A 23,533-nucleotide genomic window follows, 5' to 3' on the forward strand; every position below is an offset into this window, starting at 1 on the left:
TAACCCCAATCCTAAAATCCTTTAAGATACTATCGGCCCCATTATTTTTTGAAATATAATCTGATTATTACCACGTCTTGTCATGAACATAATGTACACATGAGTCATAATCAGATTAGATCAGATTAGTGTCATAATAGTCTATTGATAATTGGTTTCCATGGAAACAGAGCGGCCGCTCCTTACATTCTTTGACGGTTTTCGGAGGACGTCTCCGACTCCACCTCCGTTCCTCAGACCGTGGTTCATCACCGTGACGATGCACATGAGCAGAGTGTCGCACGCTCGCTCCGATTTAGGCTCCTCCTCTGAAACGCACACACACACACACATACGTAAACAGTCTCTATGTGAAGAAGTGTTTAAAGGCGCCATATGTAAGAATGTGACCAAAAACGGTTACTACACTCAAATTCAAAATACCGAGGTCTTTAAGGTTTCTTTTTCTGACGTAACTGGCAACCCGTGGTTGAACGGGAGCTGAGACTCTACTGACTGCAATGATTGGTAGACGCCGGTAGGTGGCGCCACATGCCAAAACATGATTTCAAAACATAAACATGATTTGCAGTCTGCAAAATATTTTTTTTGATGCAAATATTTTGTCTGTACTGTTGTTGTTGGTGAGTTCAGTTTGTTATATGAACATTATTCCTGAGTCTCTGTGACATATTAGGGGGATTTTATGGCCAGTTGCACCTTTAAAGTTAGTGTGTGGTTGGTTTTAGCTCCGCCCTCTTACTTTCATCGTCAGCGGCGCTGCTGGTTTCTGCCGTGCAGCTGACGCCGTCTGACGAACACGAGGCCAGGAAATCCTGAGACGCTCCACTCTGAGGAGGAGCTGGAACACACACATACACACACACACGTTTTTGTGTTGGTTGGTTGTTGTGAGTTGTGTGCGTGTGTGTGTGTGTGTGTAGTTGTGGTCACCTGTGGTCAGCTGTGGCAGTGGGTCGACCTCCATGATAAAATCCTCCTTCAGGCAGAGGAACCCGACGATGGAGAACAGGTAGACGAGGATGAGCGCGAGCAGCGCCGTCAACAGGATGGAGCGGCCGTTGCGGGTCACGCTCTTTATCACGTTAAACAGCGTCTCCTCGCGGTAGATGAGGTCAAACAGCTGCACACACACACACACACACACACGTTAACAACTCTCTTAGCACCAGACACGAATCGTGCGGCTGAACTTTAGCGGTGGTCATTTACCAGGATGCTGTAGAAGAGCTCGTGGACAAACAGGCCCAGCGTGGACGTCAGGACGTAGGCCAGATGATAGAGGAACTCCACGTCCATTACCATGGCTTTATAACCCATGATGAACGTCCCATTGTTCCCCACGAAACTCACCACAAACACCACCTTATTGATGAGCTGGATGACAACAGAGAGACGGCAGGTGGTCAGGACCACTGACACCGACAACAACAACAACAAAAACAGGACCAACGACACAACATTGTTGTCGTCTTACGTTGAGCGTTCCCAGCAGGATGAGTGTGTTTCCGATGCCCAGGTGATAAATGGATCTGAGGATCAGAGCGATGGTCAGAGGCTGGAGGCCGTAACGCTGGGAGAACAAGCCCAACACGGAGAGACCGGTCAGGATCCAGAACAACATCAGCAGCAAGGAGTCGTCGATCGCTCCCACTGACCGAGGAGGGGGAGGAGCAAGGGGAGGAGTCACAGTTAAGACTGTCTTTGTGGACGTGTGCAGTAGTATTTGCAGTATTTGCAGTATAAGTACCTTGTCCTGAGGCGTACGGGTAGAAGAAGGCGATGATGAGGTTGATGAAGACGGCGAGTTTGAAGGAGATGGTTCCCCACAGAGTCATTCTCCTGGAGAACCAGTACAACACTGGCATACCTGACACACACACGCACGCACGCACACACACACACACACACACACACACACACACACACACACACACACACACACACACACACACACACACACACACACACACACACACACACACACACACACACACACACACACACACACACACACACACACACACACACACACACACAGTTGTAGTTTGTGTTGTAGGTTGTGTTGTTGTAATTTGTGTTGTAATTTGTGTTGTTGGTTGTGTTGTAGGTTGTGTTGTAGTTTGTATTGTTGTTGGCTGTGTTGTAGTTTGTGTTGTTGTAGGTTGTGTTGTCGTTTGTGTTGTTGTAGGTTGTGTTGTAATTTGTGTTTTAGTAGGTTGTGTTGTTGTAATTTGTGTTGTAGGTTGTGTTGTTGTAGCTTGTATTGTTGTTGGTTGTGTTGTTGTTTGTGTTGTAGGTTGTGTTGTTGTTGGTTGTGTTGTTGTAGTTTGTGTTTTAGTAGTTTGTGTTGTTGTGTGTGCTCACTCCTCAGCTTCTTCTGCCACTCCATCTCTCCATGCAGGAAGGAGGTTTGCTCAAAGAAGTGCGTGACCTTTGACCCCTGCTCGTCCTGCTCCGTGGTGTTGAAGACTCTATTCTTTGACTCCTCGGTCAGAAACTCGCAGATGGGATGAACGGGAAACACGATCTGCTCCATGCTGCGATCTTCACGGACAATCTACACACACACAGACAGACACACACTGAGCTCATCAGCTAACAATGCTAACTGCTAATGTTAAACCAAAGCTCTAAAAACATGGAAACCATCTGCACTCAAGAAATCACAATGACGCTGACCTTTAAGATTAGACATTAGCATTGAGTGCTATTAGCATTAGCAGTACCTCTATCTGGGCAGTCAGCTGTTCGTAGAACTCCAGGGGATCCTGTTCAACAACAACAGCTGGAGCTGTGGACTTTAACATCTGAGACAGAGGGCGATTGTTCAGGTTCAACTGGGAACACACAAACACACACAGTACACATTAACAGTGACACACAACCGGATGGCTGCATGTTGGTTGGATGAATGGCTGAATGGATGGATGTTTGGTTGGATGTTTACCATGGAGGAGATTCCCTCCTCTCCCTCTTTACTCTTCTTCTGTAGCTTCAGGAGGTTCTGCAGGGCTTTGTTGTGTCGCGCCAACTGACGCCAAACACACGGGGAAAAAAACAATGTGTCACAAAAACATGACAGGCGACAGTTAGTGTAGCTTCATAGATCAAACAAAAGGTGGCAGCAGTGAGCAGCCCATGATCTGTTACCTGCTGAGCCAGAATGTAGATGTTGTGTCCGACGTCTCGAGGTGAAACTTCTGCTGCCTCACACTCACTGTCCTGATGGTAGGCCTTCTTTATCACCTCCATCTACACACACACAGACACACACTTTGTTATAAAGAAGACATAAAACAGGAAGAAAATATTGATAAGTTAGAAAGGAAGCTCTGACCAGCTCTTGAGGTCGGAGGTTGAACAGGATCCTCTCTGCGTTCTCGCTGTCATGGCGACTCTCCATTAGCGCCAACAGCAGCTTGGAGGCGTTGTCCTGGCAACCAGAAGCAAACAGGTCAAACGCGCGTGGACGAAACTCGACAAAGGTGGCGACAGATGTTTAAATCGCTGACTGACCTTCAGCTGCAGAACCATCTCCATGCTGTAATGACAGAGTGGACTGATGTCGTTCAGGATCAGAGCCGTGATGATGTCGATGCCGTTGGACTCATGGGTCACAATACACGTCTGCATCACACACACACACAATCACAGGCGTTAATGACAGTGGCCAGCGGCAGTGGCTTCTCCCCCCCCCCCCAGTCCGTGGCGTGCTTGTACCTGGTTCTCCTGACACGGGCCCTGACAGTACTCTGTGAGAGTCTCCAGCGTCTGGATGATGAGGTAGACGTTGGACTCGTTGATGTAGAGGCCGAGCAGACCCAGACCTCCTGTGGTGCTTCCACACATGATGTCCAGGAACTGCAGCGTCTCACACACCAGGTTGTAGTTGGTCTTGTTGTTCTGGCATCGGAGGAAGTTCTGGAAACGGACACAAACGAATGGTTTATGGGTCCACTCGTCCTTTCATCAACCCCATTCAACCAACAAACGATCTCTCCAACCCATCCATCCACCCATTCAAACATCCATCCTTCCAACTATTCCATCCACTTATCTACACATTGAACCATTCATCACATTCTGACATCGGAAGAAGTTCTGGAAACAAACACAAGGATCCACTTGGTCATCACCTATGACCATGATGACAATGAATGGATGGTTGATGGATCCACTCATCCTTTCATCAACCCATTCAACCAACAAACGATCCTTACAACCCATTCAACCAACCATCCATCCACCCATTCAAACATCCAACTAATCCATTCATCCTTTCATCAACCCATTCAACCAACAAACGATCATCCCAACCGATCTATCTGCCAACCATCCTTCCAAATCCATCCATCCACTTATCTAACTTATCACTCCATTCTTCCACTTACCCATTTACCTACCATCCATTCAACTATCCACCAAACATTGATCCAACTCATCCACTCATCTACTCATTCAACCATCAGTCCATCCATTGCTCCACTCACCCATTTACCTACCCATTCAACCATTCACCAAACATTGTTCCAACTCATCCACTCATTCAACCATCAGTCCATCCATTGCTCCACACACCCATTTACCCACCATTTTTCTACCCACTCAGCCAACCACCACGCATCCTTCCAACTCATCTACCCATTCAACCAAACATCTATCCATAAATGCATCTTTCCAGCTCACCCATTTATCTACTCCACCAAACATTTTTCCAACCCATCCATTCATCTGTACTCATTCAACGATCCTTCCAACCCAACCAGCGACCCATTCAACCATCCATCCTTCCAACTTATCTGTCCACTTATCTACCCATTGAACCATCCATCAGTCCATTCTTCCACTTACCCATTTACCTACCATCTACCCATTCAACCATCCACCAAACATTGTTCCAACTCATCCACTCATCTACTCATTCAACCAAACATCTATCCAGCCACGCATCTTTCCAACTCACCCATTTATCTACTCCACAAAATATTGTTCCAACTCATCCATCATCCCATTCAAACATCCATCCTTCCAACTCATCCAACCATCCATCACTCCATTCTTCCACTCACCCATTTACCAATCATCTACCCATTCAAACATTCACCAAACATTGTTCCAACTCATCCACTCATTCAACCATCAATCCATCTATTTGTCCACTCACCCATTTACCTACCATCTACCCATTCAACCAAACATATATCCATCCATGCATCTTTCCAGCTCACCTATTTATCTACACCAAACATTGTTCCAACTCATCCATTCATCTATACTCATTCAACCAACGATCCTTCCAACCCAATCATCGACCCATTCAACCATCCATCCTTCTAACTCATCCATCCACTTATCTACCCATTCAATCATCCACCAAACATTGTTCCAACTCATCTACTCATTCAACCAAACATCTATCATCCATGCATCTTCCCAACTCATCCACTATACTCCACAAAATATTGTTCCAACTCATACATAACCCACTCATCCATTCATCTGTACTAATTCAACCAGCCATCCATCCACTGAGCAGTGACTAAGCCCCACCCCCTCAGCTGACTCAGACAGATCAACAGCAGATGTTACCTGCAGGTCCAGGTTGTGGTTCTCACACAGCAGCTGCAGGAACCTGAGGATGGGCTTCATGATGGTCACAGCTGGTCCCATCTCCATCTCCACCTCCTTCTGCTCTGTGGCCGACTGAGCCGGCAGAGCCGCCGCCCCCTGAGCCACTGTCTGACCCAGCAGTGGGTGACCTCCCGAACCAGGAAGTACTAATGACGCCGAGTCACCTTCAGAAAAACAAGAAGCCCTCTTTAGAGCTCCGCCAGCAGATTTAAACAACCATACACATACGTAGCACGACATGCTAACACTCACCACTCTCCAGCTCCTTCTCGTTCGCCTTGTGTGTCATCTCGCCAACGTTGACGGAAACTGTGGCTTTGATGTCGTTCTGAGCTTCTTTCATGCGGTCGTGAAGAACCTTGAAGAACTTCTCTGACTTGTTGTCGCCCATCATCAGTTTAAAGAAGGAGTTCTGCGCGAGAAGGTCACAGTCAGCGGAAAGATCCGGGAAAAACGAATGTGTCGAAAACTACGAGAACCAATCCAAACCATCCAATCAGATCTGAGTGGGCGTGCCTTAACCCCCAGGCATCAGTTTAATTTACTACGCTCTTATGTCATTAAGGACAAAAACAAGGACAGATTCATCTTTTTATCAGCTTTTTTCTTCATAAACCTGCTCAACATTCAATCATCTTGACACACACACACCTGTATCTCTGTGTTCCCTCCCTCCAGCAGACAGATGGCCAGCTGGATGCTCTCCAGGAAGATCTTGTCGTTCTTTGTGCTCATCACCAGATCAGAGAAGAGCTTTGTTCCTCCTTCTCTGTCCAGACGACACTGAACCGTTGCCACGACAGCCCAGTCCCGCTCCTGCTCTGCGCCTGACACACACACACTTGTTAGGATTCCACACTGTGTGTGTGTGTAACTTCCTAAGGTTGCTATACTGAATTTGTCAAAAAAGGAAAATCTAATCTAACATAGTATGACTTTTTTGTCAAATTTTGGACCAAATGTTTTTTTTCAAATTTTGGACAACATAGTATAGAATGACGTTTTTTGTCAAATTTTGGACCAAAAATCTTTGGTCAATTTTTTTTTTTTAATTTTGGACGACATAGTGTAGTATGACGTTTTCTTCACATGTTGGACCAAAATGTTTTTTTAATTTTTTTCTTTCAAATTTTGGATGACATAGTATAGTAGGACGTTTTTGTCAGATTTTGGAGCAAAAATTTTTGGTCAAATTTTTATTTTATTTTGGTCGACATAGTATAGTATGACGTTTCTGTCAAATTTTGGACCAAAAAATTGTTGTCAAATTTTAACTTCCTAAGGTTGCTATACTGAATTTGTCAAAAAAGGAAAATCTAATCTAACATAGTATGACTTTTTTGTCAAATTTTGGACCAAATGTTTTTTTTCAATTTTTGGACGACATAGTATAGTATGTTTTTGTCAAATTTTGGACCAAAAATCTTTGGTCCATTTTTATTTTTTTTTATTTTAGACGACATAGTATAGTATGATGTTTTTGTCGAACTTTGGACCAAAAATTTTTGGTCAAATTTTTATTTTATTTTGGTTCGACATAGTATTTTATGACGTTTTTGTCAAACTTTGGATCAAAAATTACAAAAAAAACAAAAAAAACATCGAAAAAGTTTTCCAGCCCTTTTTGCTCTGGGGCTCCACCTGCTAACATTTTATGGTACTGCAACCAGTAGTTCTTTGTAGATGTCATTCATGAAGTAGATATTTGTAATTGTGTTGATTTATAAAGTGGAAATGTTGGTCCTCACTTTGTCAGCAACCCAGTCCTCAGTATGCAGCAAATACAAGAATTTGTGTGTGTGTGTGTGTGTATGTGTTTGTGTACCTGCAGCTCCGAGTTCGGCCAGGTCGTTCTTGGGGTTGTTCTTCTTGTTTGGAAACAGGTAGTTCTGCAGTAGAACTTTCCTCAGCGAGATTCCCTGCAATAATAATTTTTAGTTTTTTTTAGTTTTTTTGAGCATTGGGATTACATCCGGAATGCTGGATTAAAAGTGAACCACAAACTGACCTTTTCATCAAAGTCCAGAGTCCTGATCAGCATCTCCTGCAGTGTCTTCAGAACCTTGATGCACAACTTTTCTTCTGCCAACATCAGAGCCTTGGTGTGAAGGATCAGCCTAAATACACACACACACAGAAAGATATTTTCCCATCATGCTCCACTCTCTGTGTTGGTGCTGGATTATGTTCTGGACTCTGAGAACCCACTTGGAGATGAATCCTCCAGACTCGCAGCGTTGTCGCGGGTCAGTTCCTTCCAGAAACAGCAGCTCGGGTTGATGGAGAACGTCCACCAGCACGGACAGCTCGGCGTTGACCAGCGGCTTCAGACGTTCCTCCAGCGTGTTGATGATGTCCTGATGTGGGCGGAGTTTGTTTGAATGGTCGTTTCTTATAGTTTTCAAGCATGTTAAAAGTTAGATCTTAGTCGGACTAATGCTGAAAATAAAGGGAACATCTTCTCCGGATTGGAAAGTTGTGCATGTAACCGTAGTGACCGCTGTTTTGTTTGTTTGTTGTTGTTTGTTTGTTGTCGTGGTTACCTGCAGCTTCTCAATGATGTTCTTGTAGTCCCACGGGTTGCTGGGAACGATGGGTCGGGACGAGCGTGACGAGGATTTGTAGTTTGGGTGAGAACGTGTCAGAGAGTTGAGAGCAGAACTGGACAACATGGAACTGATCTGAGACTCCAGGTCCAGAGGAAGAGCGATAGAGCGACTCTTAGCTAAACACAGAGAGAGAGAGTGAGTGAGTGAGAGGGTGAGGGAGAGGGTGAGTGAGTGAGTGAGCGATGAGTGAGTGAGTGAGTGTGTGAGTGAGTGAGCGTGTGAGTGAGTGAGCGATGAGTGAGCGATGAGTGAGTGAGTGACTGAGTGTGAGTGAGTGACGAGTGAGTGTGTGATGAGTGAGTGAGTGAATGAATGATGAGTGTGTGAGTGAGTGAGCGATGAGTGAGTGAGTGAGTGACTGAGTGTGAGTGAGTAGTGAGTGAGTGAATGAGTGATGAGCGAGTGAATGAGTGAGTGAGGGCGTGAATGAGCAAGTGAGTGAGCGAGTGAGTGAGTGAGCGATGAGTGAGTGAGTGAGTGTGAGTGACTGAGTGTGTGAGTGATGAGTGAGTAAGTGAATGATGAGTGTGCGAGTGAATGAATGATGAGTGTGTGAGTGACTGAGTGTGTGAGTGATGAGTGAGTGAGTGAGTGTGTGAGTGATGAGAGAGTGATGAGTGTGTGAGTGATGAGTGAGTGAGTGAGTGAGTGAGTGAGTGAGTGATGAGTGAGTGAGTGTGTGAGTGATGAGTGAATGAATGAGTGAGTGAATGAGTGTGTGAGTGATGAGTGAATGAATGAGTGAGTGAATGAGTGCATGAATGATAAGCGAGTGAATGAGTGCGTGAATGATAAGCGAGTGAATGAGTGATGAACGAGTGAATGAGTGAGTGAGGGAGTGAATGAGCAAGTGAGTGAGTGAGTGAGTGAGTGAGTGATGAATGAGTGAGTTACCCGTCATGGCGAGAGTCTTGATGCAGGTCTCCACCAGTCCTCTGTGCTGCTGCTGCAGCCATGGACAGTCCAGGAGACGCACAGACGACTGGAGCAGGTGAGTGACGATGGTGTGATGAGTCTGAGAGACGCAAACGAAACAGAAACAAAACTCTATTTAACTCAAATTCATCTAAAAATAAATGAACGTTGAAAAAAAAAAGCAGAATGAAAGCAAAGGATCATGGTCCTGACCTGCAGCGACGTGCTGTTCTCAGAGAACGGCGAGCTGAAGAAGGCGTTGATCGTGTCAAAGACCACGTTGATGATGTATTTCTCCAAGACGGGATCAGAGAGACGCTTCTCACGTTTGCTACAAACCTGAGAAAAGAAAAACAAAGCTCAGCGTCACACAACTATAACACACACACACACACACACACACACACACGAGGGAGCGGTGATGTCGTTACCCTCGCCATGTCCACGGTGAAATCTTCAAACAGCTTCCAGATGTGATTGGACGTGTAGATCTCCTTCATCTCCACCTCCGTGTCCACGTAGCAGTGATTCACAAAGTTCACGTACGCGATTTTCACCTGGAGACACAAAATATTATTACTCAGACTTACCCTTACACTTAAGGACATTTCGAAGCTAGCCCGAACTTTTGAACGGTCGTGCTGAACGTCACCTTTAGAGGCCATACCCACTCACCTCGGTGATGCAGTCCTCGTGCGTCACCACTCGGACCACGTCCTCCAGCGGCAGCAGCGACGTACACTTGATCTCCGTGTAGACGTTCTTGCCCTCGGCGCACGCCGCCAGCAGCTCCACCAGAGAGATGTGATACCTGCAGAGTGGCGGACCACGTTGATGACACCGCAACTATCATAGATTATCAGACGTAAGTTGTTATGTCGTCGCTGTGGTTACCTGAGCGGGCTGCTCTCTGCCACGCCCTCCCTGCTCTCCGCCATTAGCTCCAGCATGACGTTGAAGGACGCCTTGTCGTTGTAGAAGACGACAACGTCCTCGCCGGCGTTGGTCAACTGCGCGGAAGAGAGAGAGAACGTCAGTGCGGAGCGCAAACGCAAAGAGAAGCGTACGTGTCCTCGCCACTGTCCTCACCTCCGTCATGATCATGTCCTGACACTTCTTCACGTACTTGCCCTCGGCCTTGATGATGGTGTGCAGGAAGTTGAGGTACTGGACGTGGCGCCCGTGCGTGGCCAGGCAGTGGACGAAGTGCTGCAGGACGCTCTCGGAGATCTCGCTGCACAGCTGGTAGTTGTTGCTGAAGATGTGCTGCACAGTCTCCGCCTCCAGCAGCTGCAAAACGCACGGAGGCAAAGTCGCACGCTGATGTTTTTAGTCGGCCAAACATCTCAAGCACAAAATAACGCAGTAATTCCTGAGGTTGTAGCCCCGACTGGTGATGTCACAGTGACCTTTGACCACCAATGGTGAACCTTCAATATCACGTTGACAAGAATAAAACAATTATGTTGTTACTTAATGTTAATTATTTTAGCATTGTTCAGTCAGCAGCTGTCATATTAGAAACTGCTTGAAAAGGAAGTCTTCAGCGCCGTAAAATATTCCTCTTTACCTACATACCAAACTGTTCTAAAACAGCAGGCGACAGGTTTTCTCAAAATGAACTTGATCAGACATAAAACAGCAGAGATATTATTGATCGTACCCCGGGGGTGAGGAACAGGTTGAGGTTCTTGTGCAGCAGAGCCTGGTTCTCCTGGTTCCCCATACAGAACTTCTGCAGGAACAGGTGAGTGTACCTGATGATCTCCTGCATCTTCACATCGTTCTGCACACACAAACACACAGAAAGAAAGAGAGGTGCAGTGTTAGGTGCTTTTATTTTGGTAGTAATCGGTGAGTAAGAAGCTTTTATTTTGGCAGTAATCAATGAGTCAGGTGCTTTTATTTTGGCAGTAATCATTGAGCTTGCTCAATTTTGGTGTGATTATTCTGGCGGGCTCAATTTGTCGTAGGGCACCTGCAGCAGGTGTGATCAGTAAGTGCGGTGCTTTTATTTTGGCGGGCTCACCTTGTCGTAGGACACCTGCAGCAGGTGTGATCAGTGAGTGCGGTGCTTTTATTTTGGCGGGCTCACCTTGTCGTAGGACACCTGCAGCAGGTGTGATCAGTGAGTGCGGTGCTTTTATTTTGGCGGGCTCACCTTGTCGTAGGACACCTGCAGCAGGTGTGATCAGTGAGTGTGGCGCTTTTATTCTGGCGGGCTCAATTTGTCGTAGGGCACCTGCAGCAGGTGTGATCAGTAAGTGCGGTGCTTTTATTTTGGCGGGCTCACCTTGTCGTAGGACACCTGCAGCAGGTGTGATCAGTGAGTGCGGTGCTTTTATTTTGGCGGGCTCACCTTGTCGTAGGACACCTGCAGCAGGTGTGATTAGTGAGTGCGGTGCTTTTATTTTGGCGGGCTCACCTTGTCGTAGGACACCTGCAGCAGGTGTGATCAGTGAGTGCGGTGCTTTTATTTTGGCGGGCTCACCTTGTCGTAGGACACCTGCAGCAGGTGTGATCAGTGAGTGCGGTGCTTTTATTTTGGCGGGCTCACCTTGTCGTAGGACACCTGCAGCAGGTGTGATTAGTGAGTGTGGCGCTTTTATTCTGGCGGGCTCAATTTGTCGTAGGGCACCTGCAGCAGGTGTGATCAGTAAGTGCGGTGCTTTTATTTTGGCGGGCTCACCTTGTCGTAGGACACCTGCAGCAGGTGTGATCAGTGAGTGCGGTGCTTTTATTTTGGCGGGCTCACCTTGTCGTAGGACACCTGCAGCAGGTGTGATCAGTGAGTGCGGTGCTTTTATTTTGGCGGGCTCACCTTGTCGTGGGACACCTGCAGCAGGTGTGATCAGTGAGAGCGGTGCTTTTATTTTGGCGGGCTCACCTTGTCGTAGGACACCTGCAGCAGGTGTGATCAGTGAGTGCGGTGCTTTTATTTTGGCGGGCTCACCTTGTCGTGGGACACCTGCAGCAGGTGTGATGAGTGAGTGCGGTGCTTTTATTTTGGCGGGCTCACCTTGTCGTGGGACACCTGCAGCAGGTGTGATGAGTGAGTGCGGTGCTTTTATTTTGGCGGGCTCACCTTGTCGTAGGACACCTGCAGCAGGTGTGATCAGTAAGTGCGGTGTTTTTATTTTGGCGGGCTCACCTTGTCGTAGGACACCTGCAGCAGGTCTAACATGACTTTATGAGCTCCCATGTTCTTCAACAACCTCTGCTGCTTCTTCCAAACTCCACTGCTACACATTTTATTCAGTCTCTCCAGGATCTGAGGACAAAAATAACACACACACACGGAGGACAGACATATATGTAGAGACACATGTTATATAAGAAGTTATATATTTAATGCATGTAGTTAAAATAGGCTATAAATGATATGCTGTTAAATACGTTATGGATGTTATACATGAAAGTACACATCTGTTATATTCATAATCACACATGTATGTTAAATATGTGCACATATATACACTGTATTATAATCTATATGATTGGATTTAATCCAGCTCTTCAACACTGACCAAACTGAAGAAAGACTACAACTCCCATCATCCCCCAATGCTGCTGCTGCTACCGCAACTAACTAAACCATGGGATTGTGACGCCTCCTGGTGGCAGAAAAATGAAATGTTCAGTCACACTTCTCTGACTGGATTATCTTATCTGATTAAAGACAAAGAACACATTTGTTTTACATTAATTAGAATTAATTAATCCCATCCTAGTGTATAAAATAATCTGCGTGACAATCTGTGAAGCACTGAATGAATACTAATGAAAATACACAACAATACTGCGATTGAATTTCTCTTTTTGCATTCGTATATTCTAAATTTTGTGTATTTCATATCCTATTTTAGTACTTTGTCTGCTCCGGACCCCTGTGTGGCATCTATAAAGTCCGATATAATCTCATCTAATCTCATCATTGAAATCCGATGAGTTTTAACAGAGATATTTTAGGCTATTTACAGTTTTGCCCATGCATAAGAAATAGTGGTATCTTGAGAATTGTATAATTCTTGCGACGTCACCTGTGGGCAGATGCTTACCAAGATTTAATGGGAACATATTTATAAACGCTTAAAGGTAATGTTTCATCGTAGACCATGTCGACTCCCTTTAGGACGAACAGCTCAAACAACTACTGAAAGACAACGTTTTCAATCCATTGTTTCCTCTTAGCGACAACTGACCGGAAATTAAGGAGCTGGTTTATCTTTTTCTCTTCATTTCCATTTGTCGCTGCTGTGATTGTGGGAATAACTAAAATGCCTTCTTTTTTTTTCACGGGCAGTGAAAGCCACCATGGCTGAAGAGAACACCCACATACAGAACGTGATCGGAAAACACCCCGGCAGAGACAGAAACCCGATCAACACAGTCAGGAAAAAAAAACCATATCAGACTCTCACCTCTTTCACTTTCTGGTAGTTCTCGTTGCCCTTCTCCACTTTGTCCTTCTTGGGCGCTGCGTCCTCTGATGCCCCCTGCAGGACGCAGAGGGTAAGACAGCGTACGCAGTTCTCTCTCCACGCACCACATTATATAGCCGTGTTTCCACCGAGTGGAACAGAGAAAAATGGTACTATATTGTTGTGGGTGGAGCTACAACGGCTCCACCCACAACAATCGGCCGATTGGGCAACACAAGAACGTCATGCTACGCCGCCATTGGACACGTCCCACCCTCCGCCCATGGATGTATTATATGAACTGGATAGAGCTCCGCCCCTTGCTTCCGTTCATTCCTATGAAGCTGCTCACCCAGTGCATATGCCCAAAAAGTTTTTGACTTCCGCGTTTATATTTCCGGGTTACGGGGCCTATAGAGCATGCGCAGTAGTGTCACTACCATATAAAGATCTATAAAAGCCTGTGTCCATGTCTCCAGATGTCCTGTGGACACTTTTACAGGCGTCTCTTTTACTATTGCGGTCAATTGGAAAATTGCTTTTGGGCTCCATGGGGTTATCTGTTGCAGTACCCACAGTGGCCACCATGTAAAAATTGTCTTCAAGGCAGAGGGGGCGGTGCTCTATCCAGTTCATATTATACATTCATGCCTCCGCCTAGCAAGTAAAGGTGCTGTGAAACCGGACCGTACCATGATGGAAACACGGCAAAACTCACTTCGGTCACAAATCAAACTATTAAGTTAATTCTAAAAATAAACAACCAAACGGGAACCAGAGCGGGACCGCTGCCCATCCTCTTTGAATGTGTGTCAACCGTTACTTTGTTTAGAACATTGGTTCTCAAAGTGCGGCTCGGGGGCCAATGGCGGCCCGCAGAAACATTTCTGGCAGCCCGCAATGAATTACAGTTGATGGTTTTAATCCAGGAGCTACTAAGCTTGTTAAATGTTTATTGGACATTACTGGATACAGACCAATAAGTGTAAACTGTAGAACTGCAATCTGGTCATTAAAATTATTACAAATGGATTTCTTTATGTTTTTTTTTTCCTTTTTTTCCTCCTTTGGCGGCCCTCAGTCCAACGTTGGGTTCCTAAATTGGCCCTCGGATATCAAAACTTTGAGAACCCCTGGTTTAGAATGTAAATCAAAGCTAGCACATGTGCTAGCCAATTTAAAACAAATTAACGTTCTTAACGCAGATCTGTGACGGCGACGTTCTTGCCGGTGCTTTTGTCGGACAGCGTTAAGGCAGGCGGCGCGTCATCGTTGCCTTAGCAACTTTCACTACAACGACAACGGAGCCTTTCGCCCTTACGTTCCGTTCATTCCGGACATCGTTGTGCACCTCACTGGGTAGCTTACGATGACGGACGGAAATCCATCATCGTATACAGGCAATAGTCCAATCAGTTTCCCCTTATTGCTTGTTAGGTTGTTGTTTTAATAGTTTGATTTGCAGACAAAAGCAATCACAAAATACTACTATGAATATTTTTTTTGGGCATGTTGTGGTTCAGGAATTCAAGAAGGCCGCCCACAAACATTGAGGTCCGTCAGTGTGCGCTGAACGACTGAACCACAAGTCCTCGCAGATGCTTCAGTGTGTGAACGGGGTAAAAAGTGAGGGTGTAACGGTCCACATTTTTGAGCTGTCCCGTACAGGACTCAAGGTTCAGTCCGCTTCATGACGCAAAATTCATTGTGATTAACAGAGAAAGAAAAACAAAATATTAATGCTGTGATGCATCATCACTTGAACATTTATATCGAGCTCTGGACGTCACATGACTCGGATTCTATGAACCGCCATTTTGGCAGGCAAACTTGAAGGGAAGGGTCTGGTGGTGGATTCAACCTGTCAGAGTTCACCGTCACTTTAAATCCACGCAGATTGACTGATATATCAAGTTTGTATTCCAGACACCTATGTTAATATTCTCCCGTTAATCTGTTAGCCTGTCTCTGACTGCTTTGGCCTGTCTGACAGATTCCCTGATTTGTGTGTTGTCTAGTGTATAGCCCTATAGAGGTGAACAGCGTCATTTCCTGCCAAAGGTGGCGCTACCTTGCTTGAGTGACGTCAGCTACCAGAGTTCTACATATGATCTTAACACAAGCAAAAGCTCCAAACCGAACTCCCTGTACCGATCTGGGACGACACAAATGTGTGAACCATTACACCCAAAGTAAAATGAAAAAAAACAAAACAATTTCAACACTTCAAAAACAAAAATAAATAAAAGCATTGTATGCATAAAGTCCAACAATTTCAATCCAGTAGAAACAAAGGAGGAGGAGGTGAGACATGCAACAAAAGTCCCAAAACAAATCCGAACCCAGGACCATGAAGTTGCACCTCAGCCACCTGAGACACCAGCGACCCAACACCAACGCTTAGTGTAAGTTCCAAACCAAGAGGCATGAGTTAAATAAATAAATAAACATATTTCAGTATATGTTTAGTTTCAGGTCAGTAATTTAGTTAGTCGTGAGAAATAGCCTGGTTGTTAATAAATGTTCAACTTCTACTGTGTTTCTCATGCTGGTTTAGGGTCATAATGACAAATGAGTTAAAGAGTTAGTTTGTTAATGGTTGTCCACGGTTAGTTTTTGTACAGATCAAAATATCATGACATGAAATTCCCACATTTAGAAGTTTACATAATGACTATAAAACATGAACATTGGTATGAACTCTGCGAAACTCAAGCCGTACGCCGATGACACTGCTTTTTACTTTACCAATTTATTTTAATGCCATAAAATGTCACCACACAAAAATCACACATACACATAATGCTATGTATTTGTGAAACTCTGTATGAACTTACCAACACTGCTGCACCAGTAAAGAACACATTACTTTACTTTTGGGAGAAAAACTTTGGTCAAAGTAATAAAACTCATCTCCTTACAGCAGGGTCATACTTTCCACATCTGTGTTTGCTGAAGTTCTGCAAAGTGACCCAGCCCTGATGTCTGATATCATTTTCTTCATAATAATTTCAAGTTGAAGAATTTCATGGCACCTCCTTACCTCTCCAATCTCCTTTTTGTCTTTCTTGTCCTTCTTGCCGTCGCCTCCTCCGGAGTTTTTCTTCTCCACCCACAGTTCAGATTTCTCCACCAGAGTCCGCAGACGATCCAGATCCGCCTTGATCAGCTTGTAGTTCTCCACGTCCTGAGACGAGATCAGCAGCTGGACCTGCAGGAGCAGAGAGAATCAACTGAGTCTACAACAAACAACTTTGATTGTACTGATGTGAAGCTGTGGAGATTGCTCTTGTACAAGTTGAGAAGAAAATGTGTAAATTCCTTAAAAAAACTATTGTGACTTGAGGTCATTTCAGTAGTCAGAAGACTTCCTCTCAATCCTCAAATCATCTGTTTTCCCTGTCCAAAGTGTGAACATCATTGTCAAAAGAGTGTCCCTTCTAGGAGGATAGCCAGGTCCAGGACTCAGTGAAGGAAGCCATCTATGTCAACCTGGAGAAACCAGCAGTCAACAGAGGAGATCCACAAAAGCTGTGTTTTCACTGAGTGGAACGGTTCGGTATGGTCAGGGCAGAACTGGACTGACCACAACAGTCAGCAGATTGCGGATTTCAAACTGAAGAAGCCTCTTGGATGAAGGTGAAAACCTCTTCAACATAATTCATACAAGTTCACTCTTGACTGAGAACCTTCACATCACAATAGAAGGATTCACCTGAACAGGGACCTGAACCCTCAGATTAAAAGACTGATGCTCTTCCAATTGAGCTTCTCAGGCTTCAAATTCAATTCTACATCATCAAAACAATTTCATTAATAACACACAGACACTAAGAAGGACCTTAGGCCAGAACTTAAGGCCACATTATACTTCTCCGACTGCGTAATGCACTATCCGACTGCGTAACCACAGAGACCCCTCGAGCCTTCATACTTCTCCATCGTGGTGACAGAAACGCACTGCAATTTCCCGCCCGATCAGAAGGGGTCGCTAATCAAGGTTGTTGTGCTTTTGCTTACAGTGAGCAATGGCTCAAGATATTAGATATTTATAGTTTGGCAGCGACGTTGTCGGCGGTGATCAGCTCCGCCTCTGTGGACGCTCTGTGCGCACTGTGGCCGGCACAGAGCAGCGTTATCTCGGCCTGTCCTGAGGACCAATCACAACCCTTGCAGTCTCCATTGTCCCTTGACGGAGTGACGGACACTTACATATTATATTATATATAAAATATTTCGTGCAGCCGAAGACGACGCAGAGGGCTATGCATAACCTACGCAGAGCACTTTACGCAGGAGTATAAATTGGACTTTACACCAGTCCACCATGAAAACAATAAGTGAGGAAATATAATTGGAAGGAATCCTTAAGCGTCCTTTAATCATTTAAGCGTACTTTGGGTACCTAGAAAAGCACTACATAAAACCTATGTATTATTATTCTTATTATTCTTAATCCTGATAATCCCTAATCACAGTCACAGCAAAGGGATCACTGATGTGGAACAGCAACATGCTAAAGGTTGAGCACGGGTGTCTGGACTGTCCTACGATGGAAATGGAACTTGGCATTAAGGTGGAGTTGTACTCACCTGTTTGAAGGTGTGCAGCACTTCCTGTCTCTGGCTGAAGTGTCTGAAGAGCAGCTGCAGAGCTCCGGACACCAGCGGAGGGTAGTCGTGCATGGTGAGGTGGATCAACACTCGCAAGAACATACGACCTCCTTCATCGTCCACCTCCAGGATACTGTTTCCTTTACTGCGTGGACACACACACAACACCATCCGACATGCTTCACACGTGACGCGGGGTTCTCACAATGTACAAAATCAAGCTAACGGTGAATCGCATACCCGACTCCAAACATGGCCTCCGCCTGCTCTCCGATACGCTGCAGGTTGATGGTGGCTGAGGAGGGACAAACGCAGATGTTAACAGCGGCAGCAGGACACAAGATGACAATTTTAAAAGACATTAATCAAAAGCCATTACGACATTTAAACACAGAAGAAATGACCGTACAAGAGTGACGTCAATATAGCTTCCTTTGTGTGGCTAAGACATAAAAGAGCAAAATTAACATCAACACTGGGGTTTATTCCCAAAGAAGCTATGTATGGAATATCTACTGGCACATGCGTACGAACGGAAGCCCATTTCCATCCATACAAATATATATGTACACATAAAAAAACTTCTCATGAGGTCAAAATTAATTAACGTCTTAATCAAGTGTTATATTTGACTTTGTCACAATTATGACTTAACGTAAGCATTCTTATGATTGAGGCTAAGTTTTTCGTCTTTTCTTTATTTTCATGGTAGAAATGGGCTTCCATAGCCTTGATAAGGAACACACAAAGAAAATATGACTCAGTTTCAAAAGTCAAGCAAAAGACGGCAAAAAAACAAAACGAAACAAAACCGGGGGCGGCAATGCTGTACAGCGTGAACACAACCCCGACATTTATCACACCAACTCCAAAATAACAGATTTTGGAGTCATCGGGTTCTACCTGTTGTCTCTGTTTTGACCGGGACTTCTGGAAGCATCGAGAAAAGTAACAACACACAACTTTACCAAACATGGCAGGAAGACATGTGACAGAGAAACTGTACAACTTTAATATCAAGAAGAAGTTTGAACAGTTGAAGGAAAATGTCAAATCCTCGACGCAGGAAAGCATGAGAAATCTCTCAGGCTGCATAAAACAATGACTGGAGAAAGATATACATCATATGAAATTGATCAAAACAGCTTATAAGCTTAAAATTGTAGCATTTGTGTACCTGCATGTTCCATATTAGTGGTCGCGTCAGCGTCATCCATCGGATAAACGTCCACAAACTCTTTCTTAAAGACCGACAGCAGGAAGGAGAGGCGGTAATCCAGACGAACGTTCAGGATAAACTGACAAAAAAAAAAAACACATTATAACAGTGATAATAATATTTACTGTGAAACTGGAAGAATCTTCAGTTAATACAGTATATTTTAAAAGAAATACAGTTCTCAGAAGTTAATTGTTTACAATAGCAAGGAGATTTATTATTTCACTGGCTAATCTCAAAAGCAGGGGTTAGCTTGAATACATTACGTAGCATCAGTTTGTTTGCTAAACATTCACAAAAGTAAGTCTCATTGTTAGCTAACGTGAAGCATGTTAGCTAACATTCATCATTTGCTTATTAAACATTCACTTATTAAATGTTTACTTCAAATGTCATTGTTCTCATGCAAAGTGTTAATGTTAGCTAATGTTAAACGCTTAACATTTAAGTTGACATTAGCAAAATTACTTACATCAACTTTGCTAATGTTAGCTAACAGTAGTAATTTATGTTTATGGAATGAAGCGCTTCCTTTTTTATACATAATTGGTAAAATTTAATGCAATAAGTTGAGATTAGTTATTACTACATTGAAATACAAGGTGTCACATTTAAATGATTTACTATCAGTATTTGATCACTTTTATATTTCGGCATATATGAAGTTCAGTTGTCATGATCCTAAATGAGTACCTTATCTTAATAGATTGAAATCAAAATCAGTTGCCATAATGTCAACATTCAGTTTAATTAATCAGGTTAACTGGTAAACATTATTTTTTTTAATTTTTGGAGTGACTTAGATTGCAGAGCTGTACCTAATTAACTGGCCATCATGAGTACATTCTTACTTCATTGGCTGTTATTAGTCACCTGTAATATCTCCAGTATCTTCAGCTTGGTGTCCATCACCGTCAGGTCCAACCTGTCGATACTGTCCTTACCACCTCTCTGTCCGTCAAGCACAAGCCCCGCCCCCCCTCTGGCACCTGGACCTCCAAATAGTGACTGCTTCCTGTTGAGGACCATGGTGGACATCATCTGACCCATCCCGTGTATGGAGCGCTTCACATTCTTGCCTTCAGAGAAACAGAGGGACACAAAGGTATCATGGATTATGATTGCCTCTAAAATGAAATGTTGCTAGCTAGTTTACATTTAGCCTATCTGGTTTAACAGCTAGCTAGCTGGCCTCAATATTCCTGCATTAAGTAGTGTACTATGTGCCTGTGATTGTGGAATAACATTGATATTCAACGGTATTTACATCAAATCTGATTGTTTTAGTCAAAGATTGTGTTACAATATATTATTTAACAACTATATTTAAGTTGACAACCTGAACATTTAACAAGTTGGAAAACAGCAATGTAGTATTTACAGACTCCTATTCTAAAGATGAAATGTTGAGTCATTTCATGATTAAAACCGTGATGAATGCTGGTCTCGTTATACTTTTTACTGATCTGTCTTGAGGTTAAAGACAAAAATCATCAAGTTCCTCCAGAAAAACAGAGAACATTGAGGTCTGAACAGCTGATGTATCTTCTGTAAACTCTAGTTTTCCACAGTCTACAAATCATGGACAATCTGCTCCTCATCTGATTAAGTACCTGATCCATCATCGTGGAACAACAGTCCAGTGTGTAAAGGGTTGGGTCGACAGTCGATGATGCCCAGCAGGGTTCTGGTGAGTCTGAGCAGCTCAAAGAAACTGTAGAATCCAAAGTAAATCAAATGTCTGGCCAAACTCACCACCTGCAGAGAGAAGACGCAGAAGCCACCATCACAGGAGGAACAGGACAAGAACGAAGGATGGAATCAAAGAAGGACGTTAAGCAAGAACAGACCTCATATGTGAGTTTGTTTTTCTCCTCGTTGTGGAACGGCAGTTCATCATTCAGAACGTTGTTCAGATACTCCTCCATGAAGGCCATGCTGTTGGAGAAACGGTTCTTCTTGTTGTCTCGGCTGTCATCCATGTTGGAGTCATAACTAGGAATGACAGACATGAGAACAAAGGTGAACTCCTGACAGAGGAATATCTGGACAGGTATTTGAACACTCGACCTTCAGATTAAAAGTCTGATGCTCGTCCACCGGAGCTCCACAGGCTTCAAAACGGCCTCCTATGGATAACAAAGTATCTCTGGTAGAAAAAATATATTATTCCCTCAATTCAACAGAATTAAGGAGACAAGGATGCTTGTGGTGGAAGAGATTGGAGGGTGATGTTTGCTCACTTGTTGATGGGTACAACAGAACCCTCCTGTACTTGAATGCTTGTTAACTTGCAAGAGACACTTTCAGGATAGATATCAAGGCTTAGAACTGACTAAGACGGCCCAGACTTGGAAAATGCCATGTCTGGGCAACTTTGCACTTGAAGGCTTGTTTGGAACCAGTGGCATCTTATTGTGAATTACCACATAGAAAAGGTTAATATGAACACTGAAGAGAGGTCCATCACCTTAACAGGGACTTGAACCCTGGACCTCAGATTAAAAGTCTGATGCTTTACAATCTGAGCTACTGAGGCTCTTACAGAAGATGCTAAATGAGTACATCTGGAAACTATTGGCAAAAGCCTTGGGCTAGTGATAAAAAAAATAAGATTGCACTTTAGTAATTCCCATCGCATTTTCATGAAGTATTAAAGTCTACCAACTCTTTGATGGTGATGGAGGTTGGGATCTCCGTCCAGAGGCGGGCGAATTTGACAGGGGTCACTAGCTCCTGAGGGTCTCGGTCCACGTGAGCATGAAGCATGAGGCGACAGAAGGAGGCGCGGATGTCAAAGGGCAGCGTCTCATCCATCATGCACAGGAAGATGAGCTCCACGTCCAGCTGCTTGGAGATCTCATCAATGGCCAGATACTGACGGTCCAAACACATGCGCGCGAAGAGCTTCAGCTGGTACCTGAGCAAGTCCAGAGAAGGTTTCCGTTAATGACGTTATCACAGCAAATACTTAACAGAGGGGGAAGATTTGTCCAAAAGTTTGACATGGAATAAGACACTAATGAAATCTCCTGTGGATCTTTATGGTTTCCAGAAGTTAAATCATGGCTTTTACTGCAGTAAAATAGTACTACAACTATAGTAATACCAACAATAAAAATAGTTCATCCATCCATCATCAACAAGGTAGGAACTATCGATCGGTAGATCAAAAACTTTGCCTTTTGGCTCAGCTCCCTTTTCGTCACAACAGAGTGGACGCAATTCTGATCCCACTGCTCTGATTCTCCGGCCAATCTCACGCTTCCTTCCCTCACTCGTGAACCAGACCCCAGGATTTTGGATGACCAGATCTCTGTTAAAATCTCTGTGGATGTTCACAGATCCACTTGGGTGTCTACCTGTAGTAAGTGAGAACGTTCTCATCGTGAGCGTTTCCCTGCCTCGCCTCCTGAGCGAGCTGTCTGATGCCCTTCTCCTGCTTCTCATTGGTCTTGTCTGTCCACACCAGCCACACCTAAACAAAGAGCACACAAGTTATTTTAAGGCACTATTCCCTGAAAGGATTGATGGTGTCTTTAAGAAGTCAGGTTTCCCAGGTCTGCCCCAACCTCATCATCATCTCCGTAGTCATCCATGTAGTCACCCTCGACTCCCGGGTGCAGCTCTTTTGGGACTCGACGTCTGGAGGGAGAGTGGAAATGTGAACACAAAGACACAGAGTTAGAGGCTGTCCAGACAAAAATTAATTTTTGACATAAGACCTATTTTCCAACTCACCCGGTGTGATGGAGACGTCTGGAGACGTTTTCAAGAAATTTCCTTCAGTTCTTCTAGTTGCCGAGTTCGCTGGTGCTACGGCTAGCGCAAGTCAATGGTACCTGCTAGCATGGCATTAGAAACACTCATACCGACTCCACAGTGCACCCGAGGCAAATCAATTGTAACGGCAGACTATCAATGTACATATCTGTGTTGATAGAATGTTTGAAATAAAACCAACCTTGCAATTTGAAGGATTTATGTCTCAGCAGCAGCAGCAGCGCGTCATACTTCCTGTTAGGCTATGGCAGCGGCGGACTGATTCTGCTGCTGCTGAGAAAGTAGTCCCTAAAAAATTCATGCGATGCGAGGTTAGTTTTGTTTCAAATATTATTCTAT

General features: G+C 44.4%; 1 protein-coding gene across 1 annotated transcript in view; it reads right to left on the reverse strand.

The window, feature by feature from the left end:
• The window catches only part of itpr3 (inositol 1,4,5-trisphosphate receptor, type 3), a 44,025-nt gene that overhangs the window by 2,218 nt on the left and 18,274 nt on the right, over positions 1-23,533 (reverse strand). Inside the window, exons 19-57 of the mRNA XM_083894795.1 lie at positions 22,984-23,056; positions 22,774-22,889; positions 22,080-22,331; positions 21,262-21,406; positions 21,025-21,169; positions 20,285-20,490; positions 19,370-19,490; positions 18,433-18,487; positions 18,172-18,337; positions 16,623-16,790; positions 13,580-13,654; positions 12,310-12,429; positions 10,822-10,944; positions 10,248-10,448; positions 10,053-10,168; positions 9,834-9,969; positions 9,590-9,715; positions 9,372-9,497; positions 9,138-9,258; positions 8,178-8,359; positions 7,843-7,991; positions 7,643-7,751; positions 7,460-7,553; positions 6,286-6,455; positions 5,887-6,046; positions 5,593-5,738; positions 3,724-3,924; positions 3,520-3,630; positions 3,341-3,436; positions 3,154-3,255; positions 2,951-3,034; positions 2,730-2,840; positions 2,368-2,560; positions 1,751-1,870; positions 1,478-1,653; positions 1,213-1,377; positions 934-1,123; positions 743-841; positions 187-308 (exon numbers count right to left, since the gene is read on the reverse strand). Coding sequence (XP_083750921.1) covers positions 187-308; positions 743-841; positions 934-1,123; positions 1,213-1,377; positions 1,478-1,653; positions 1,751-1,870; positions 2,368-2,560; positions 2,730-2,840; positions 2,951-3,034; positions 3,154-3,255; positions 3,341-3,436; positions 3,520-3,630; positions 3,724-3,924; positions 5,593-5,738; positions 5,887-6,046; positions 6,286-6,455; positions 7,460-7,553; positions 7,643-7,751; positions 7,843-7,991; positions 8,178-8,359; positions 9,138-9,258; positions 9,372-9,497; positions 9,590-9,715; positions 9,834-9,969; positions 10,053-10,168; positions 10,248-10,448; positions 10,822-10,944; positions 12,310-12,429; positions 13,580-13,654; positions 16,623-16,790; positions 18,172-18,337; positions 18,433-18,487; positions 19,370-19,490; positions 20,285-20,490; positions 21,025-21,169; positions 21,262-21,406; positions 22,080-22,331; positions 22,774-22,889; positions 22,984-23,056 — 5,371 coding nt within the window. The remainder of the gene's footprint in view (positions 1-186; positions 309-742; positions 842-933; positions 1,124-1,212; positions 1,378-1,477; positions 1,654-1,750; positions 1,871-2,367; positions 2,561-2,729; positions 2,841-2,950; positions 3,035-3,153; positions 3,256-3,340; positions 3,437-3,519; positions 3,631-3,723; positions 3,925-5,592; positions 5,739-5,886; positions 6,047-6,285; positions 6,456-7,459; positions 7,554-7,642; positions 7,752-7,842; positions 7,992-8,177; positions 8,360-9,137; positions 9,259-9,371; positions 9,498-9,589; positions 9,716-9,833; positions 9,970-10,052; positions 10,169-10,247; positions 10,449-10,821; positions 10,945-12,309; positions 12,430-13,579; positions 13,655-16,622; positions 16,791-18,171; positions 18,338-18,432; positions 18,488-19,369; positions 19,491-20,284; positions 20,491-21,024; positions 21,170-21,261; positions 21,407-22,079; positions 22,332-22,773; positions 22,890-22,983; positions 23,057-23,533) is intronic.

This window comes from Microchirus variegatus (genome assembly GCF_963457635.1).
Source record: "Microchirus variegatus genome assembly, chromosome: 9".
Lineage (NCBI taxonomy): Eukaryota > Metazoa > Chordata > Actinopteri > Pleuronectiformes > Soleidae > Microchirus > Microchirus variegatus.